Raw genomic sequence first — 19,662 nt, 5'->3', positions numbered from 1 at the left:
GGCCAGCTGTAGCTATTGCGTCACTCCAGGTTTAACCAAAGCTAAACCAACGCCTTTTTTGTTTCACTCAAGGTTCCTTGAAGTTCGTTCAGGCTATATATCACTGTACAACTTGCAGATCAGATGACGTTTGAATGCCATGTCTCCTTTGAAACCTTTTTGCGACTTGCACATACCGGCTGATAGAGGTCGGCTCTCTCCAAGTACCCCGTTAGTCCCCCCCCCACCCCCCCCCCCCACCCCCACACTCAACCGAAGCAGGATTTCCATCGCTTTTTCTGCTTTTTCGTCCATGTGCGACGCCGCATCTACATTGGTCGGCCTCGTTTTGCTAGAATAGCAGATACCTGCCAGCAGAGCTCGTGACCTCGACTCCTACGTATTATGCGCGTGTCAGGGCATACCTACAGAGCTAGTGAGAACAACACACGCTTAGAAAACTGCTGGCGCGCATCGCTGTCGAACTGTTTTTTTTTCTCTTCTTCTTCAGACCACGGCACGTGCAGGTGAAGAAATCGCATCCCGGAGGAGTTGGCAGCTTCGTTTATACGAAACCCGAGACGTGCTGCCTTGTCCTAATAACGCACCTCGCGGTGTTTCCACGGCTGCGGTGTATTATGCACACACGAGGCTGCAGCTGCTGGTTGTTTCGGAGTAAAAGCGAAACTTCGTTGGCGGAGTGGATTGTAGACAGTGCGACTGTGAGTGAGGAAGACCCTTTGCACAGAGGTCTACCTGAAAAATATAAATGAGATATTTCTAGGTTAACTGAGGGGCAACGAAAAGAGGACGGGTCGGCATATACTTGTCCGTAGCTGTTCTTGCATGACCTCCACACAAAACTATAAACATTAATTAGGAACATTTAATCTAAAATTAAGCCTGTCACTTCTTTCTCCGCGCGTCACAGACGTTCTCTATTAGGAGCTGCAATCGGATCCGCCCTGGATGCTTTGCTGGCGGTTCTAGGCGTTGAATATTACAGGTCTTGTGGTCTTTTCCTACATCATCTCTTTGACGACGACTCGTAAAGAAAAAATGAGATAAAGAAATTCAATTAAGGTCACCATTGCGTAACGCGAGATTCAGGAAGATGTATTTGCGGTGTTAAACATAATTTTTATCATCCATACAATATCATAGTCTTGTTCTTTGGTAGTGGGCGCGTGACGTCACTATGCTGCCATTCGTGACGTCACTGTTCTCGAACCATTCAGCGTAGCGCGCTGCAGTGACGTCACCTCACACTGACCAATCAGAGGGGTGCGGCGTTACGCCGACGCTGCAGACCCAGGAGAAGTGACGTTAACAGCTGCCGCTGTAAAGAAGCTTACGGCGCAGTAGCTACGATTCGACCATATCTTGCCTGCTTAGTCCCGTCTCCGTCGCTGACGGGGCGCTATAGCAACAACAAAACGACTTGATGGCGGGTGGCAACAGCCGTGCATAGAAGGAGAGAGGGAAACGCTCGAATGCATTTGCATAGAGGCCTTGCAGAGCTGGACTCGGGCGTCTCTGCATGGTCGCCCCAAGGCAAGGTCAGTCGATGGGCGTCTTCGATCGTCCGAGGCTCTTTGTAATGCGCCTTGGCCGCACCGCCGCTTTTCCAACTGGATGTTCGTAATTTGCTTCCACTGGCGGGAAACGATGGCCACGCTCAATAGGCCGGCACTATCGCCATTGTAACCGACTTTTAGACATACGAGTCGCTTTTTGTCCCCTGATCTCTGGTCACTCCCACTTCCTTTGGGACGCAATCTAACGACGACGATGTTGTTTTGGGATAAGCAGCCGGTTGTCGCTTGGACGAGGTCTGGTTTAGTATTTCTTCGCTCGTGCTCTAAGTCTGGACTGGCTGCTAGTATAATCACTTAATGTTTTGCTTAAGAAATAGTGAATAGCGGCTATTTGAACCTCGGTTTACGTGCTAGCTCTCTGAGCTAAATTCGTTCACTCAATTCTTTAGATACGCAGTATGCTCCCAAAATTAAGGGCAGCACGGAAGGAGCTTTATTTTTCGAACTTTGTTGTCTTATGCATATTACATTAGGTACAGACCTTTGGGCTAGCTGGTGCATTGCAGTCATGTACAAGCGCAGAAAAAACAGGGACAAAGAAGGATGGGACACCACGAGTGCTTCGTGGTGTCCCATCCTTCTTTGTCCCTGTTTTTTCTGCGCTTGTACATGACTACATTAGGTATATTTTTTCAGCCGGACTCACTTCGTACATATATGCGGTGAAAAAGTAAGGCTGCAAAGCTCACTAGAATGGAGCACGTTTTAGGCTTAGAGCTTCTCCGTCAGTCCATATGCACTTCACGGAATCCGGGGACAACTGGGTAGACGGAGTAATAATCAAAACATGGCCGCCACGATCTCCTTCGCGGGCCTTCAAAAGTGCTTGTCCCGTCACATAATTTATATCGTACAGTATGCACTACAATCACCGTGGGACTGTGGTCGCTGTGGAAGGTTCAGCGGCTCTGGCATTCAGCTGCTGTGGGCGAGGCCGCGGGTTCAATCCCTGCGGTGTAAAGAGCATGGGACCGAAACGCGTGCTTCGATTGCGGTGCTTAGGGTGCCTTGGTGCAGTCTAGGGTGCTAAAAGGACTTTAAGCTGCGTTTCTTAAAAGAGAGCCCTTGGTGGTCCAGATAAGTCGGGAGCGCTCGTATAGGGCTTGCCTAATTGCTCTATATATTGCTTTGGCATTTTAAATTGCGTTAATTATAAATGGCCGAAAAGGATATGACAATGAACGCACCCTATACCATTTTCTAACTGAAGCTATGGTTTGATTTTGGAGACTGTCCCGTTTGCCGCTCAGCAACTCTTGTTTGCAATTACCAATAACGTCAATCTGTTCCCTCATTGTATTTACCGTGAGTGGGCCTGGTGAGAGTCAGAAACAGCAAAAAAAAGTGCAGTGTGGAGAAAGCTTTTTGTAGTTTGTTTTTCAGATAGATATGTGTTTATTCTTTCGAGCATCACCTCCATCTGCAGCGGTAGCACAAGCAAAGAGGCACATAAACCAAAACAGACAAACTAATTAAGAGACTGCAGTCATGCGTCGCGAGCTGTCGCACCAACGCACACTGACGACATACAAAAGACTTTCGCGCCAACACAGCAGAAAATACTCTCTTGTCACAAGATTTTCCTGTTTTCCTGTAGTATACATTGGTACCTGACAGCAGAAATTCTTGTAGTAACAACAGGAATTTCTCTTGCACCGAGCAGTCTCCTGTCGTGACGACAGAGCAAGTTGAGCCGCAACGACCGACAAATTCGCAATACTACAGAAATATCTGTCGTACGACAGGACGACAAAGCTTTCTGTTGTATGTTGGTACCGGCTCTGTCGTATTTTTTGACTGCCACTGTTCATTATGTCACGACAGTACAAACAGTGGCCAAGCTTGCACGACAAGATATATTGGCAGCCTTGCCTCGCTCGCAGGGAGGCCCGCTAGAAAACAGCTTGGCGTCCCAACACTTCGCCCCATTATCGGGTCGTCGGCTGTTTCCCGGGCACGCACGCGCCCGGACTGCACAGTCATCCTCGCGGGAATGTCGAGTGCGCATGCGCGAAAAACATCGCTCTCTTCGCAAGGCTCCTCTCACACAAGCCTAACAAAGGACGCGCGAAGCTAATGGCTTCGGCGGTGGCGGCGATGGGCGTTCTTGGCTCTCATTCGCGGATATCCTGCCCGCAGGGAGATATCCTGCGCTAGTCAAGTATATGTGCGTACGTGCGCAGTGCCGTCCTCTTTGTGTCTGTATATCCCCCCCCCCCCCCCTCCGACCCACCCTGCATGTATACCTAGAAAGCATAGACGCTCGCTTGCGCAAGCACGCCCCCGTCTCCATCCGCTTGCTTTTTCCGCCACTTTTCTAGCTTTTATTCTCTCCCCCCCCCCCCCCCCAAACCTGACTGCACTGACGGCGCCTCCCAGGGCCATTAGTCATGCCGAGAACGCACGAAGTGCAGTCGCAGCGGGAGCTAGTCCGGCCCGGCTCAGTCCATGGTTAAGGTCTCGCTCGTTCGCCATACGATTTAACGCCGGTTACAGTCAATCGCCGCAACGCTAGTTTCCCAGGTCGTTTGAAATTCAATGCTGACTGTTTCGAAATCGATCTCACGCGCGTTAAGGTTTACCACCGATCCGGGAAACGCTGAGATCTGCGGCCAGGGTTGAACCTTGTACCTTCTGGGAGTCTGCCATTCGTACTGTTCGTTTTCAAACCTCGAATAGCAAAGGCTTCCAGTGGCGTGTGCTCGTGCGTTCGGATGGTCTTCAGCCGGGATGCTTGTTGGCTTGCGCGAACACGTTCTCTTGCTATTCTGCTGTCCTGCTCTCGGCGTGATCTTTTTTTTTTTGTCCAACAGGGCGAGTCTGCGTAGCATTGTGAGTGCGCGGCCTCTTCGGTACTCAAACGCCACATGTGTGCCGAGCCACGCTAATTCGTAAAGCGTCGGCATGCTCATGCTCACCCCCATTTTAACACCGCCTAAACATCACCTTAACGACTCCGTAATACTCCCTTAGAACTTCATTAACACTCCCCTAGCATTCCCTGAACACTCCCCTAGAACTCCGTCAGCACACCTCTACGAATTCCTAAACACTCCACTAGCACTTCCTCACCACTCCCTTAATAATCCCTACACCGCTTGGAATGGCAGTCGGCTGCTGACCCGAAAGACGCGGGTTCGATCCCGGCCGCGGCGGTAGAATTTCGATGGAGGCGAAATTCTAGAGGCCCGTGTACTGTGCGATGTCAGTGCACGTTAAAGAACCCCGGGTGGTCGAAATTTCCGGAGCCCTTCACTACGGCGTCCCTCGTAGCCTGAGTCGCTTTGGGACATTAAGCCCTCACAAATCAAATCAAATCTGTTTGAAGAACTATTTTAAATTCGTTTCAAGTCTGCAGTTTCCTTGCAATTTTGTAGCTCGTCCACAGCATTCTAAAAGCTCCGGAATTCCATTCGATGTTTCGATGAAAACGCCGAGAGTTTGTTGAAGCACTCGCTGGAGCTCGGAGATCGGTATGAGCTTCATGTAGGCAAGTCCAAAGTCTTTCGAAACTTCCTTCAAGGAGCTGAGAGCACCTTGAAATCATCGCCGAAATCCATTTGAAGTAACCTTGAAGTTTACCAGCAACCCCCCTTTTATGCTTTCTTCACTTTGATGTTGTTCACGGGCGCGTGCTATCGCCTTGCGTGCCTATTTTCCCGCCCCCGTGCATTTTCCTGCTGCGTCGTTTGGGGCGGTTCACGCCTCTAAACATTCTGCCGTGCAGAAGGCGTCGCTCGTCACGCAGTTGCAATACGACATGGCTGCTCGTGTCAGGGCCGGATTTCAACACGTTTCTTGCTCGGCACGTTCCCTGACAACAGCTTAATTCGTATTCAGTGCATCAATTCAACCTACAAAACAGAAGCAGAGAGAAAAAAAAAAGATTCGTCGAATACTGGCGTGTATATTCAGGCTTCTGGGTTGGTATCTTGCAGACATATCAGTTTGACTTTTCCCCGCATGAGGACACTTCTTTGGCTATTCCTCTTTTGAATTTAAGATGTAATTTCAATCTCAATCAGCTTTATCAAAGGCGGTCTAGTTTTTAAATACTTTTCGTTGCAAGCCTGCTCCAGTGTATTATGCATTATTTTTTTCATTCTAGTTAATATGTGACACATTCTTCGCTCGCCGCCGCGGTGGCTCAGTGGTTATAGCGCTCGGCTGCTGTCCCGAAAGACGCGGGCTCGATCCCTGCCGCGGCGGTCGAATTTCGATAGAGGCGAAACTCTGTAGGTCCGTGTGCTGTGCGATGTCAGTGCACGTTAAAGAACACCAGGTGGTCGAAATTTCCGGAGCCCTTCACTACGTCGTCCATCATAGCCTGGGTCGCTTTGGGACGTTAAACCGCCATAAACCAAATTAAACCAAGCATTCTCCCAACGTCGTCATGATGTTAAATAAACTTGATTGATTGATTGATTGATTCTTCACTCGGCTTATGCACTTGTCTACCACACGCATATCAATAAGTAATTTTTTTTCTGCAGCCATTATTAACTCATTGCTCTTTTCCAGGGACGCATTTCTCCGCACCTTACATGCGCAAGTACACGTTTGTGTCGCAAGCTGCTACAAGCGCCCGTTCTTTAACGGTTAGCTTCAAACAGACATAATGATACCACAAAACCTCCACGTGTTGGCCATGGCTGAACAACAGGCAGCCCTTTCCTTGAGGCAGATTGCCATCATTAACCGCCACACAGCCGCCTAACACTATAGCAGCATCCGCTAAGGGCATATAATCTCTTTGTGATGAAAAAGGACACGGCACAGTACTTACAATGGCTTCGGATGAAACCGTCGTACAAAGAGGATCGCACACTCTCATTGGGCGCAACTCGAACCATGTGGAGAATGGCAAACGCAGAAAATAACACTGACGCTAGAGGTGAAACTCGGTATTCGTTAAGCTTCACTACTATGTTCAAGGAGTCGTAGCAGGAATGACCTTCAAAGAGCTGCTCTTTTTGTCGTCTGTGCAGATGAAGCTGGACGTGCCGACGTTCATCAATCCAGGGTTTCAAGACGATGAAAAGAAGCTCGAAGCCATCACCAACGGACACACGAATGGGGCTGTTGCAGTAAGTAGAGTCTTAATTGCGCATGCATTGCAGACTTCAGTGCCAAATTCTGCTCACGCAAACTCACAAAGCTCACAAAAATGTGTGTACCAGAGAAAGAAAGGTTCTGGTCGTCGCAACCAGTCTAGATCCTTTTAACATTCTTTTTGAGCTCGAAAGTGCTCATAATTTTATCACCATTGTTCTTACCACTCACGTATTGCTTTTCTCACGGGGCTCTTGATGAGACTAAATGACATTGCAATATACTTAACAGCGTGTCCAACTCATCTTCGTGACCTCTGTTTTATTTAAGAGAAGACGTTTTTCTTAGTCTTTGGCATATTTGAGGATCCATAGCGCACTCAATTGAGGGTACACAACACGAGCGCTAATCTCAATTGAGGCGACACAACACGAGCGCTATTGGATCCTCATGTTGACTACCCACTAGCCCGAGCGCTTCTAAGTTTGGTATATTTGTTGTCTTCGACTCAAGACGACCACATCTGCATCAGAATGCACATGTGGGCATCAAGTTACCACCAGCGACGTGCAGCTCCTCATGACTCGGCTGCACATAAAGGACCTGCGAGTTATGCAAAGGAGAAAATGTTTCCTTGTACAATAATACCAAAGCTTCCCTTCGAGGACCAGGAGTTAACACAAAAAGAGAAAAGGCAGCAGCAGCAGCGGACCGGTTTATTTCCAAACCAGCGGCTACCACACAAGGCAGCGGTCCTGGGGGCTCATCTCGTTGCCGGGCTGGCAGCCGAAGGCCTCCGAGAACTTGGCGAAGTTCCTGAGCGGGATGTTGACCTTGATGTCGGGCGAAGTCTCGCCGAAGCCCAGGAGTCGCTTGGCGTACGCCAGGCTCCGGTGGTCGCACTGGCTCAGGGCGTAGTACACGAAGAAGATCTGCTCCAGCGTGAAGCCGCCGAAGGGCGCCCTGGTCCTCCGCGCCGTCACGCTGTCCATGCCCAGAAGGCTGAGGTAGTAGTCGTACAGAGGGGCCACGACGGCGTTGTCCGCGATGTCGTCCTGCAGGTCGTTCACCATGTCCACGTCCGGCAGCTTGAGCTGCATCTCCTCCTTGTACTGCTTGAAGAAGCAGTCCCGGATGTGGGAGTACTTCTCGGTGGTCACTTTGCTCCACCACTCGACGAGCCTGAGGAGCGACAGTCGTCGTGCCACGTCCGTTATGCGTGTGTGTACGTTAGGAGGCGATGCGTTACTGCGGCTTGATTTCTATACTAAATTTCGCAGCCAGTTAGGTAACCCCAGCAACCACGGAAATAATTACAAGAGTGACCACCTTGTTGCAAAAAAAAATAATAAAAAAATGGGATGCATATTTGAGTTTAAGACCCGCTGGCTAGGCTGGGGGCCCTGAGCAATGTATACCCTTGGAAAAAATGTCGCGCGAGGTCGACCAGCCTTCGTTTTCAGTAGAGTTCTGTTGCAGTGCTATACCACTTCAAAAGGATGTTTCATAAGCTTGGCGCGCGACTCGTTTGTAATCGGCACCGTGTGCGGTACGGTCAAGGGTTCAAATGCTATCATGGCAGTGCGTCAATGTGGGTTTCAAAAGAACAGGCTTACCTGTTTCTATGGTCCACCGAAGCTCCCCGGTCGTCCACTGCGAAGAACAGTCCCTTCAGCAGGAACTGCGCCACGATCGGCACAAAGAGCGGCTCAACGCTTTGCGACATTCCTCTCAGAAACGCCACCACGGCATAAGGCATGAACAGGTGGTTCTTTCCGTAGATGTACTCGATGGCCGGGTGCAAACTGCTCACGTGGTGTCGGTTGTCGAGGTCCATGGTTCGATGCCACGGGTCAAAGTACGTCCTCTTGGTGTTTGACTGTATGGCGTAGAAGCTTTCCAAGAGCTTGAGGCCGTTGAACGGCGGTGCTTTGGGGTCGTAGTAGAGTGCCGGGATGCTAAGGTCTCGAACGGCGCTGCCCATGAAGTCGAAGTTGACGTTGAGGATCTTCTCCTTGGCGATGACCCTTTCCACGGGATTGAGCCAGTAGGCGTTCTGGACCAAGTTGGCCATAAGGTTCTGGGTGTGGTTGAACATATGCTCCACTTGAGTGTCGAGAGCCGTCGAGTATCTCAGCGGGTTTTCACCACCCAATGTCATGAGGGTGAACATGCGCATCCCGAAAGGAAACAGATCTTCTAGCAAGTGAACGCAGGCCTGGAAGCGGTCTCCGACGCCCAGGACAACTTTGTCTCTGCTCAATGGGACGAGGAACTCGGCCTCATCTGGAAGCAGCGGTGACAAGTGGACCATAGTCCGGTAGCCGATGTAGTTGGCCAGCGTCGTGTAAGACGTGTTGTCCATGATGTCCGCCACATCAGTCAGATACTCAGGAGCGAGCACTTCAACATGGTCTATTACGTTGTGCGGGTACCCGAAGATGACGTTGACGTAGTCTCTCCAGCTCCACTTCTGGCTCTCGGGGAGCGAGGTCAGCGACCTCTTGCGAGCTAACGGCGGCACAAATGTCTTCATCTCCAAGGCTTCTTCCAGACGCATCTCGAGGATGACAATGTTCTCGGCGAGCAAGTCGACGTTCTCCATCACGTTGAGAATGCTTAGTGCCTTCGCCACCGCTTGGCTGTAGTTGAACAGGTTGTCGCTCGTGTACCGCAACTGGTGGCGTCGCAGTATCGTCTTGGGAACATCAAGCTGCACGGTGTGGTCCTGGTTGTACTCGTTCATCACTTTCACTTCGATGAAAGGAAAGATTCCAAGCTTGCCGTCGACGAAGCCCGCCACACCCGAGACGTTCCACTCTGCCGACACGTTGGAAAACGGCCAACCACGGAGACCCAGCTTGCCAAGAAGCTCCTGCCAGGGGTCCCAACCCAGGCCATTGCGGCTATAGATGGAGGTGCAGTTCGGTATGAAAAATAGCGCCTGGCTGATGAAGCTCCCAGGAAACTCGTAGTATGTCTTCTGCTTCAGCTGGAAGTACTGCTTCAGCGTCTTCGGAAGATCGTACATGAGCTTGGCCGTTGTCTGTGACCGGTAGGGAGCGTCATCCGGCTGCCCACGAAACCATGAAAACAAGCGGATGAAGTTTCAATCTGATCGATCAATGTGGTTCGTGAAAGCAAAACGTCATTACAGAAATGGACTACTACATGGAGTTAATTCCTTTCATCGTTTCACAATCGATCCCGGCTGATCCCAAGTCACTAGGTGGGCGTGGCGGCTAGCGAGACAATGGCACTGGAAGAAGTGTTATAGCTGAAACAGAATTGTATGATACCGTGGCCCTGCACAGTAGTCAAACAGGGGTCGTTTCTGCAGGTAATCGAAATATGGTAACTCGAGAGGTTGACGCTGTCTGTGACAATATCGGTAAGCTCCGACAATGCCACGTCCCAACAAAGCCAGTTTACCGTACCATCGCAGTCCAGCATCAGGCCGGTACGTTAACTCAAAGGCGAGAAAAGGTGTTTGCCGGTGCGGATAAACAAATCACCTTGGCGTTGTGCACTGCCCAGCTTCGCGAGCACACGAAGGCGTAGAAGTTCTCGCACGGCTCCTGCAGCTGGTCGAGCCGGGCGTGCACGTAGGCGTCCTGGCGCTCGCACACGTCGCGGCTGCACACGAGGCTCGCCTGGCCTCGGCGGCGGCGGCCGGCCTTATCCGGCGACTGCGGATACCAGTCGCGCCTGACGCGCGGAGGCCCGGCCATGGCGGCGATGGCGGCGGCAGCAGCAGCACCGTGTCCGGCGATGGTACGCTGTTGGACGTGGCCCTTTGTGACTCCCCGTATCTCTAGAAGCCTCGGCTGTTTGGGCGACGTCCGATTCCTGCGCCCGGTGCGAGATAGACGACAGACACGGTACTCCGAAGTGCCAGTGATTCATCGTTACTTGCGCAAGCACATGATAGCTGTCTCGGTGGACAGTTCTCGGAAAATGAGCATCTGACGGGTGGGTGCATTTCAAGCAAAGCCTACATGTGCACTGTTATGGTCGGCTCTTAGAGCGAGGAAGTACAATAAGGACACCCTAATTGGCAAATTGGTGGGCCATGGGAGTCCGCGTACACATATATCTACTGCTTTTCAGTCGCGTGTGGACGGAACAGTTGACCAGCATCGAGGCCTACGTGTGAGGAGGACCATCAATGGCAAGGCATCACAGCGCCTAAAATCTGACTGGAGCTGTGTCGCTTGGCTTGACGATACAACTGAACCCCCCCTCCCCCCGAGGAATTTTTCGAAATCGATGCACATATTCCTATCGGACGATTCGCTTTGTTTCTGCGAAGGCATATCGCGCAATGTTCGGTAGTTGTTCGTGTGATTCCAGGTCACTGTGGGCGCTGGCCACTTGTAGCAGGCTGACAGTGAGCACTGGAATGAACTGTGCCCTCCTCCGGACGAAGCTCCAGAGATGACAAGAAAACGAGAAATTCGGTTTCCTGTTAGATACTTCAGTGCACTACAGCTGTCATCGCTGCGCGCTGCCGAACCCTAGAAGCATGTCTGTCGCCCTGCATTGACTCTGCGTCTTATCCAGCCTCGCAGTATGTGACCGAACGATCAGGAAGCAAGAGCGCGTATCAAGCGTACCATGCCCTGGACTGGACAGGGTCTTCCTGGTTCGCCTTGGAGAGCTTGTGTACGACGACGGTCGTGACCAGGCCGAGGGTGACCACGGTGGCCATGGCCGCCGCACGGCCCGGCGAGCACCGGATGCCGGCCATGGAGTCGAAGTCGGATGCTGCCCGCTTCTCCGCCGGCCTATCTTCTTCTGAGGCGAAGGGCGCGCCGCGCGCCGCTCAACCAGCGCCCTTCACGAGGCTCCTGCTGCTGGTGCTCTCTCGTCGTCTTCAACCCGCCAATACCGGCGGTCGTCTAAAATCCCGAAGCAGTTTTTACGGGTGTCTGAGGCATCTTCTATTCTTGTGAGCACTGCTTCGACTGAGATCTACGGGATGCATTTCTTGCCTGATATACGGACACGCGAAAGGTCATTGCGAGAAAAGTAATGATCGTTGCAATAAACGAAATGAACATGGGATATGGAAGGCGTAAGGAGGTTAGGAGAGTAGCCTTTCACAATAGTCTCATGGTGGAGGTCATACATTTCGGTATGAAAAACCACATCGCGTTTGGAATAAACGACGGTGATGATGAAGATGAATTTTTATGACGCAAGAGCATCTGAGGCCAAAGATCGCCATGGCACAACGTGTTTTCGTCTATTCAAGGTGGGAAAAAAGACAAATTTCTCAAGAAGTTCGCCCTAAAGAAGCCTATAGCAGCAGGCCATGGGAAAGCTGGGGAACGAACCCCGCACCTCCCCCTGCGAGGCGGATGCTCAAACCGCTAGGCCAACTCTGCAGTGCTTTCACAATAAATGTCACATACAAAATCCAGGCAATGCTTTGTGTGTGTTTTTGAAGAAGGGTGCGCAAAATGTTGCTCTGGTTTTGTGTGCCCTTTTCCTGGATACAAAGTAAGTTCTTTGCTTGCACAACAAAAAAAAAAGACTAGATTTTCCGTTACTGCAGTGAAGACACCATGGGCATCATTGGTACAGCCGAAATTTAATTTTTTCTTGGGGAAAAGGAAAGACGGGAGAGGGCTGCGATGTCCTATACACTCCACTGCCCTATAGAATGAACTGATGAGAGAGCGGTGCTGATTCCACTGCGGGAAATCTGTCATTAAGGGGCGTCACCCTCCTCAGCCTTTCCTCCCTACGTCTTAGGCTTTGAGGTGTCCTTGGAAGAAAACAATGTAATAAACGACCAAAAGAGTGCATTGGGGTTGCTAAGTGTAGCTGCGGAAATCTCTGCGACATTCTTTAGCTGCACTGATTCCGCAACCAAACCTTTGGGGGTGAAATTCACTGGCGTTCTTGACGGCTTCTTCCAGAACGGTGCCGCCCACCAACAGCCGGTGGAACTCAGGCCTGTCGTCGACCGTGTGGATTCCGAAGAGCCCATTGAGCGTGGCCAGTGGGGTAGCAAGGCCGAGTTCATCCTGTCCTGCATCGGGCTGTCCGTGGGCATCGGCAACATCTGGAGGTTCCCCTTCCTGGCCTACCAGAATGGAGGAGGTACGAGCACCGGCACTATAACCGAGTTTGACAGTCATCGAAAATACGCCTTTATTTTTTTTAGGCGAACAACCAGCTTGTCATCGAGATAGATCTGCTTGGGTTAAAGGGATCCTGAAATGATTTTGATGGGCATATTATAGTGCAACAGATTTTTAAAGGTGGTCTTTGTGGGTACTCGAGCCAAATTTGAAAGCTCTGCGTGCACCCTATAATTTAGAAATAGTTGTTAAAACGCTGCTCGCTGTAGCTCGCAACCGATTAGAGCTACACACATCACCGCGCATCCCCTACCCCGATGACGTCACTGGGCAGATGGGGCGAGCTTGAAGGCTGGCGCTTCTGCCCACTGACGTCATCGGGGTGGGGTACGCGCGGTTAGGTGTGTCGCCCTAATCAGTTGCGAGCGATAGCGAGCAGCGATGTTTAAGTTTCTAAATTATAGGGTCCACGCGGAGCTTTCAAATTTGACTCGAGTACCCACAAAGGCTAGCTTTAGGAATCTGTTGCACTACAATATTCCCCTCGAAATCATTTCAGGGTCCCTTTAGAAAATCTGGCGCGAGTTGGTGATCTCGCTACTGCTTAAATTATGAAAAAATAGGCGTTGTTCCTGGACCTACAAGCAGGTGGTTACGAAGGGGAGGAGTGAGGGTTGTTGGGATGCTGAAAATTAGGTACAGTGACGACTTTGCGAATATCAGAGACAGCGTCGTATGTATCAATGGAGTATTTTGATGTCAGTGGTAGGGACTTCCGTCCCGCTATTTCAGTTGATCGTGATGACTCTTATTGCATACAGTATATGTCGTCGGCCGTAACCTACGGAATGCCCCGAAAAGAAATTCTGGATGTGGCCTAATCGATGTCACGAGGTGGTGTTTTCTAACCATATATGCTGGCATACTTGACTTTTCTATGGCAACGATAACACATTCTGTGAAGCCCAGGTCTTGTATCCTTCTCTTGATTCGCCGGAACCTTATATTGCAGCTTCAGTTGAATTAACCTAATTTTATGTCGAAAAGAAGCAGTAACTGGTCGCACGGTTTATTCGCTAATAATCCTGTTTGGGATAACTTTGGTTAGTAAAACACAACGTTGCCAGCCAGTTTTAATCACCGCGAGGCGTGAGTTATAGCCGTGTAACGCAGCCTCGGCCTAAAGAGATTGGTGCATATGATATGGCTGTTTTACAACGTCCCAGTGAGCACAAGCTAACATGTCATTATGCATTCCGTTCTTTTTTTTTTTCTCAGGTGCTTTCCTCCTGCCGTACGTTATCCTTATGTTGCTTGTGGGAAAGCCTATGTACTTCATGGAGGTTGCAGTTGGCCAGTTTACCAGCCTCGGCCCGATGTCGGTGTGGAGGTGTCTGCCAATTGCCAAAGGTGAGAACTGCATGCCTCTAAGAATCCAGATGTATAGCCAGGCATTAAAAAAATAATCCCTTGAATATAAGGATGAATGATCGGCAAATAATTAGGTGATGCGTGTCCACCTGTACAAGCATACACTTTAATTCTTTTCTGTTGGACTCTAGCAGGTTTTCCCTCATCCCCTCATGTTTCAATGGGCTGCTATAACTGGAGCCTTTTTTTACATTGCTGTGTTTAATGCGCACGTGCCTGTAAGGCATACCGGTAACATACCATTCAGAGCATGCATGACTTACGAAAGTAAGCGCTTCCCTAGTAGGTAAAATTTGACCAGATGTCAGCTGTCCATTTCCATGCTTCTTAAAATTTCCGTGCCGGCAGTGCTTTTTGAACAGAATAACAGGTGAAACGAGCGGACGTTATTAAAGATACTGCGCAGATGAAGAGTTATCTTGGTGTTAATAATTCCTTTTTGTTATTAATTATTATGTTATTGTCACGTTATTAACCATTAGAAGTCCCGTGGGGACGAAATGCGTCGCCAGTCATAAAATTCGCCCATTGGCTGGAGGGAATTGACATCACCAGGCCAAAAATGACGACACTTCCGGTAAAGGCATCCACAGCTGCTAATGCTATCGCATAGCCAACACGCAATAGAATTGGATTGTGAACTTTTTTAGCCGAATAGTATTTTCGTGTGGTATGTTTTGATATAGCATCTTGCTTGCCGTTAAATTTGCCAACTTGTTAATTACTTCCAGCGTCTTAATGGCTAAACTTAATATGATTTGTTGGAAGGAATTTCGCATACAGAGAGTCCTGCTTTAACTGTTCTTCTTCCTTTTCTGTTTCTCCCTCCTCCTTTCAGGTGTGGGGGCAGCCATGGTGGTCGTGTCGTTAATCGTGGCCGTCTACTACAACGTGATTCTGGCCTACACGGTGTTCTACATGGCGCAGAGCTTTAGGTCCGTGCTGCCGTGGGAAGACTGCTTCGAGTGGTGGGGGGCCGACCCGGAAACCTGCTACGTGCGCACTAGCAACGTGGTAAGGAACACTGCGTTCGCTTTGTGTGTTTCGAGTCTCCTCCAGCCTCTCGTTGAATAAAACAGACACGATGTAACATTCATTTGACTCCAGATAATGTGAACACGAAGGGCAATGAACGTTTGTTCGTAATATACGGAGCTCGAAAGAAGTAAAGCTTTTTTAATACACTTGGTGCCAGTGGGAGCAGAGCGTCAATTCGAATAAAGCGGAAGTTCGTATTAAGCGGGTTGTGAGGAGAGGAGCGTTTTGCGAGGACTCAGCGCTCGCGAGGCGCGCTCGTGTAAACTGCCGACAATGGTTCTTCGCAAAACAGACTTCTACTGAACACGATCCCGGGAGTTGAAGTAATAACAGCTGTCGCTTTAAAATGCTTTTCAAATGTGTTTCCTGACATTCATGTGCACCGAAATTGATTCTAACATTTGCCCTCTTTCTCGCCGGTCCACAGGAGCGCTGCGTGTCTGTGGAAGGGAACCTGGTGCGAGAGTACATGAACATCACCAACGTGACCAATGGCGTCCTCATTGTTGCCAACAACGTGAGCGCCGTTGTTCCGACGGACGTGTTCACCTCGAGGTTCGACAATTGCACCAATGCCACGCAGACGGCCAGCCAGCAGTTTTGGGAGTAAGTGCGACAGGGTTCTGAATTCGTCGAAACAATCGCGTTCCGACAACGTTATCAGCCAGGCTTTTACAGTTTTTTTTCTCCTAGTTTATTGAAGTATGCTTCATAGAAACCTGCTAAGTACGGTTACAAAGTGCATAATAATAATAATAATAATAATAATAATAATAATAATAATAATAATAATAATAATAATAATAATAATAATAATAATAATAATAACAATAATAATAATAATAATAATAATAGGTTTTTGGGGAAAGGAAATGGCGCAGTATCTCTCATACATCGTTGGACACCTTAACCGCGCCGTAAGGGAAGGGATAAAGGAGGGAGTGAAAGAAGAAAGAGGTGCCGTAGTGGAGGGCTCCGGAATAATTTCGACCACATGGGGATCTTTAACGTGCACTGACATCGCACAGCACACGGGTGCCTTAGCGTTTTGCCTCGGTAAAAACGCAGCCGCCGCGGTCGGGTTCGAACCCGGGAATTCCGGATCAGTAGCCGAGCGCCCTAACCACTGAGCCGCCGCGGCAGGTTTACAAAGTGCATGTTTGAAAAGTGCATGTTTTAAATTTACGGATGCGAGTTGGCATGAAAAAAATTTTTGTTCTAGCCCGTTACTTTTTGTTACTGAAGTATAAGTATACGAAGATAAAAACCTCAGTTGATGGGCCGTGGTAACGGCTCAATTCTGCAGCATGTTAACGGCCCCTGTTTCCTTCCCGTTTCCTTGCAGACGGTACGTCTTGAACATCACCAGCGGCATCGATGACTTGGGCGCGATCCGCTGGGACCTGAGCCTCTGCCTGCTTGCAAGCTGGGTCGTCGTCTTCCTGTGTCTCATGAAGGGTGTCAAGTCCACCGGCAAGGTAAGGCAGGAAACTGTTCACAAAATGCGCCTTTAAACCTTAAATTCTGCGCAAGTATCCAAACGCTCTGCATGCTAAGGATGAGATTACAGCACAGCCACGGCATTGTGAGACCTCATTCTATACGTGTTTCGTCGCGGACTTGATTTCGCTGACGTGGTCGTTGTAGTTGTGAGGTCGAGATTGAGGTAGTTGCGCTCGCAGGCTGTGAACTGCAGGCACTTAACCTTCATCATTTTTTTTTCTAGGTTGTGTACTTCACGGCTACGTTCCCCTACGTTGTGTTGATCATCCTGCTTGTGAAAGGCGTCACTCTTCCCGGAGCTGTGGAAGGCATCAAATACTTCATCATTCCTGAATGGCACAGGGTCCTCGAAATCGACGTGAGTGTATTTTATATGCCTCGATAGCCAACGTGACTTTCGGTTTTTACTGCGTAGTTTGCTAGAGCATCTAAACATTATAAACGGAGTGGAGCAGAGCGAGGATCTGCTTGATGATTTATGCGGAAGTTATGTTATGTGCGCACCTGCAAGAAATAAGCTGCGTTTTCTCACACACTTATATGGAAAATTCGAAAGTGGTACGAGTAATGTTTCGTAGCAACCGCCATTCGGCTTTAATAATAATTGGTTTTTGGGGAAAGGAAATGGCGCAGTATCTGTCTCATATATCTTTGGACACCTGAACCACGCCGTAAGGGAAGGGATAAGGGAGGGAGTGAAAGAAGAAAGGGAGAAAGGGGTGCCGTAGTGTAGGGCTCCGGAATAATTTCGACCACCTGGGGATCTTTAACGTGCACTGACATCGCACAGCACACGGGCGCCTTAGCGTTTTTCCTCCATAAAAGTGCAGCCGCCGCGGTCGGGTTCGAACCCGGGAACTCCGGATCAATAGTCGAGCGCCCTAACCACTGAGCCACCGCGGCGGGTATGGACACCTGAACCGCACCGTAAGGGAAATGATAAAGAAGGGAGTGAAAGAAGAAAGGAAGAGAGAGGTGCTGTAGTGGAGGGCTACGGAATAATTTCGACCACCTGGGGATCTTTAACGTGCACTGACATCGCACAGCACACGGGCGCCTTAGCGTTTTTCCTCCATAAAAACGCAGCCGCAGCGGTCGGGTTCGAACCCGGGAACTCCGGATCAATAGTCGAGCGCCCTAACCACTGAGCCACCGCGGCGGGTATGGACACCTGAACCGCGCCGTAAGGGAAATGATAAGGGAGGGAGTGAAAGAAAAAAGGAAGAAAGGGGTGACGTAGTGGAGGGCTCCGGAATAATTTCGACCACCTGGGGATCTTTAACGTGCACTGACATCGCACAGCACACGGGCGCCTTAGCGTTTTTCCTCCATAAAATCCAAATGTCGTTTTCCAGTTGGTTCTTGCACGATAAGAGCCTGCGGGCTTTTATTTATTTTCATTTTTCTTTCCACATTTAGATCTGGCGCAAGGCTGCAGAGCAGCTTTTCTACTCTCTCGGAATATCCTGGGGAGGAATCATCATGTTCGGATCGTATAACAAGTTCAGCAACCCGGTGCACAGGTTAGTATTGCTTAGTGACAAGCATCGTCTCGTGACCGATGTGAACTCTGCTCACAAGCACAGCGCCCTCAAACGGTTTAGTGGAGTTTTTACAGTATAGGAACATTTTCAGCCAGTAAAGAACAGCTTTATCAAAGAATGTGGCCATTATAAGTGTCACCGATTTATGGGCTCGTCTTGAACTCGGCAAACAAGTTCCTTTAAGGCACCATTTTTTCCCCTAAAATTTTCGGAAAACTTTTTTTATCACATAATATTGTAGCACATTATACAATTTACCAGTTACTCGGCAGAAGAATTAGTTATAGTTCATTCTCCTGCTGTCCCCTTTGTTGTGCTAACAGACCATCGGATATGAGTTCTCCGCATAGCACAATCCCTGTCCAAGGCCAAGCGATAGTTGATACTATTGAAGATCCCATTTGCGCTATGTTGGTTTGTTTGGTGCTTCGAAATAAGTGTTGTCCCATTTCTTTGACTCCCCTGACAGAGATGCCCTCTTCGTGAGCACGATGGACTTCATCACTAGCATCATCGGAGGCATAGTCATCTTCTCCGTACTCGGCAACATGTCCACTGAGCTTGGAATCGACATCAAGGACGTCGCCAAGGCCGGTAAGCATGAAAGTAACCTTCCTCGCGAGGCGCAATCGAGTCATGGCAATGGGTGCATGAGATTCATGAGCTTGAGACTGAAGAGCGATGTACCACGATGGCAGCATTCAAGAAAGCTCAAGCGGAACAGCCATGTTGCCAAAAAATCGCCTCAAAGAAGTGTTTACTGCTCAAGTGCATGACCATGAAAACGGGTGGCCTGCAGGATGTGCAGCATTTGGGCGACGACATAAAAGCAACAAATGGACGTGTAAGGTATATGTGCACGCATTCAGCACAGAATAACGAAAGCTGAATGCTTCTACGTTCGTGCTGAACACGTGTATAGCGGACGGCAGCCCACCCTAATAAAAATGCTCTATAGACAGTCTATAGAGTTCTTGTAGACTCTATTGCCTTCCTATCGGTATTTATTTTTGCCTATTCATAGTCCATAGACTGTCTATGAAGAAAAGTCTACTAAAACTGTATGGCCATAGATCTATAGATTGTCTGCAGACTGTCTATAGGATTTGTATTGCCTATAGACTGTTCATCAGATTTGTCTATAGAGAGTCTATCGACTTTATAGACAGAAGTCTATGGGCAGTCTATAGGCTGTCTAAAAATTTTGTAAGGGCAGCACTCGCGTTCTACAAAGACATTAATCGAAAAAAGCAGTGTTTAGCGAGTACCGAAATCTTACCGTCTTCCTTACTCTGTGTGTCACAGACGCTGCACTGGACACTTTACTCTGATGCTCGATATTCAGCTGCCAAAGATAAGCAGGACGAAACTTTACTCGAGGTCAATACTAAAGCTCCGTGAAAAAAGCGCAACACTTTCTTGCAC

General features: G+C 49.3%; 2 protein-coding genes across 3 annotated transcripts in view; one reads left to right on the top strand and one right to left on the bottom strand.

The window, feature by feature from the left end:
• The window catches only part of LOC144107709 (sodium-dependent proline transporter-like), a 40,789-nt gene that overhangs the window by 11,820 nt on the left and 9,307 nt on the right, over positions 1-19,662 (top strand). For both annotated transcript variants that reach the window (XM_077640840.1, XM_077640839.1), the window contains 9 exons: positions 6,566-6,664; positions 12,557-12,740; positions 14,000-14,131; positions 14,991-15,166; positions 15,618-15,796; positions 16,536-16,668; positions 16,917-17,051; positions 18,113-18,216; positions 18,707-18,831. In XM_077640840.1, the coding sequence (XP_077496966.1) occupies positions 6,566-6,664; positions 12,557-12,740; positions 14,000-14,131; positions 14,991-15,166; positions 15,618-15,796; positions 16,536-16,668; positions 16,917-17,051; positions 18,113-18,216; positions 18,707-18,831 (1,267 nt within the window). The remainder of the gene's footprint in view (positions 1-6,565; positions 6,665-12,556; positions 12,741-13,999; positions 14,132-14,990; positions 15,167-15,617; positions 15,797-16,535; positions 16,669-16,916; positions 17,052-18,112; positions 18,217-18,706; positions 18,832-19,662) is intronic.
• LOC144107708 (neprilysin-2-like) lies at positions 7,236-12,127 on the bottom strand. Its single transcript, XM_077640838.1, has 4 exons — positions 11,246-12,127; positions 10,145-10,478; positions 8,246-9,702; positions 7,236-7,811 (listed from the first exon to the last, which is right to left on the bottom strand). The coding sequence occupies exons 1-4, from the start codon at positions 11,377-11,379 to the stop codon at positions 7,364-7,366; spliced, it is 2,373 nt and encodes a 790-aa protein (XP_077496964.1). The 5' UTR covers positions 11,380-12,127; the 3' UTR covers positions 7,236-7,363.

The sequence above is a fragment of the Amblyomma americanum genome, chromosome 10 (genome assembly GCF_052857255.1).
Source record: "Amblyomma americanum isolate KBUSLIRL-KWMA chromosome 10, ASM5285725v1, whole genome shotgun sequence".
NCBI classification, from domain to species: Eukaryota; Metazoa; Arthropoda; class Arachnida; order Ixodida; family Ixodidae; genus Amblyomma; species Amblyomma americanum.
The sequence above is the reverse complement of the archived record's forward strand: the minus strand, read 5'-3'. Positions and strand labels throughout refer to the sequence as shown.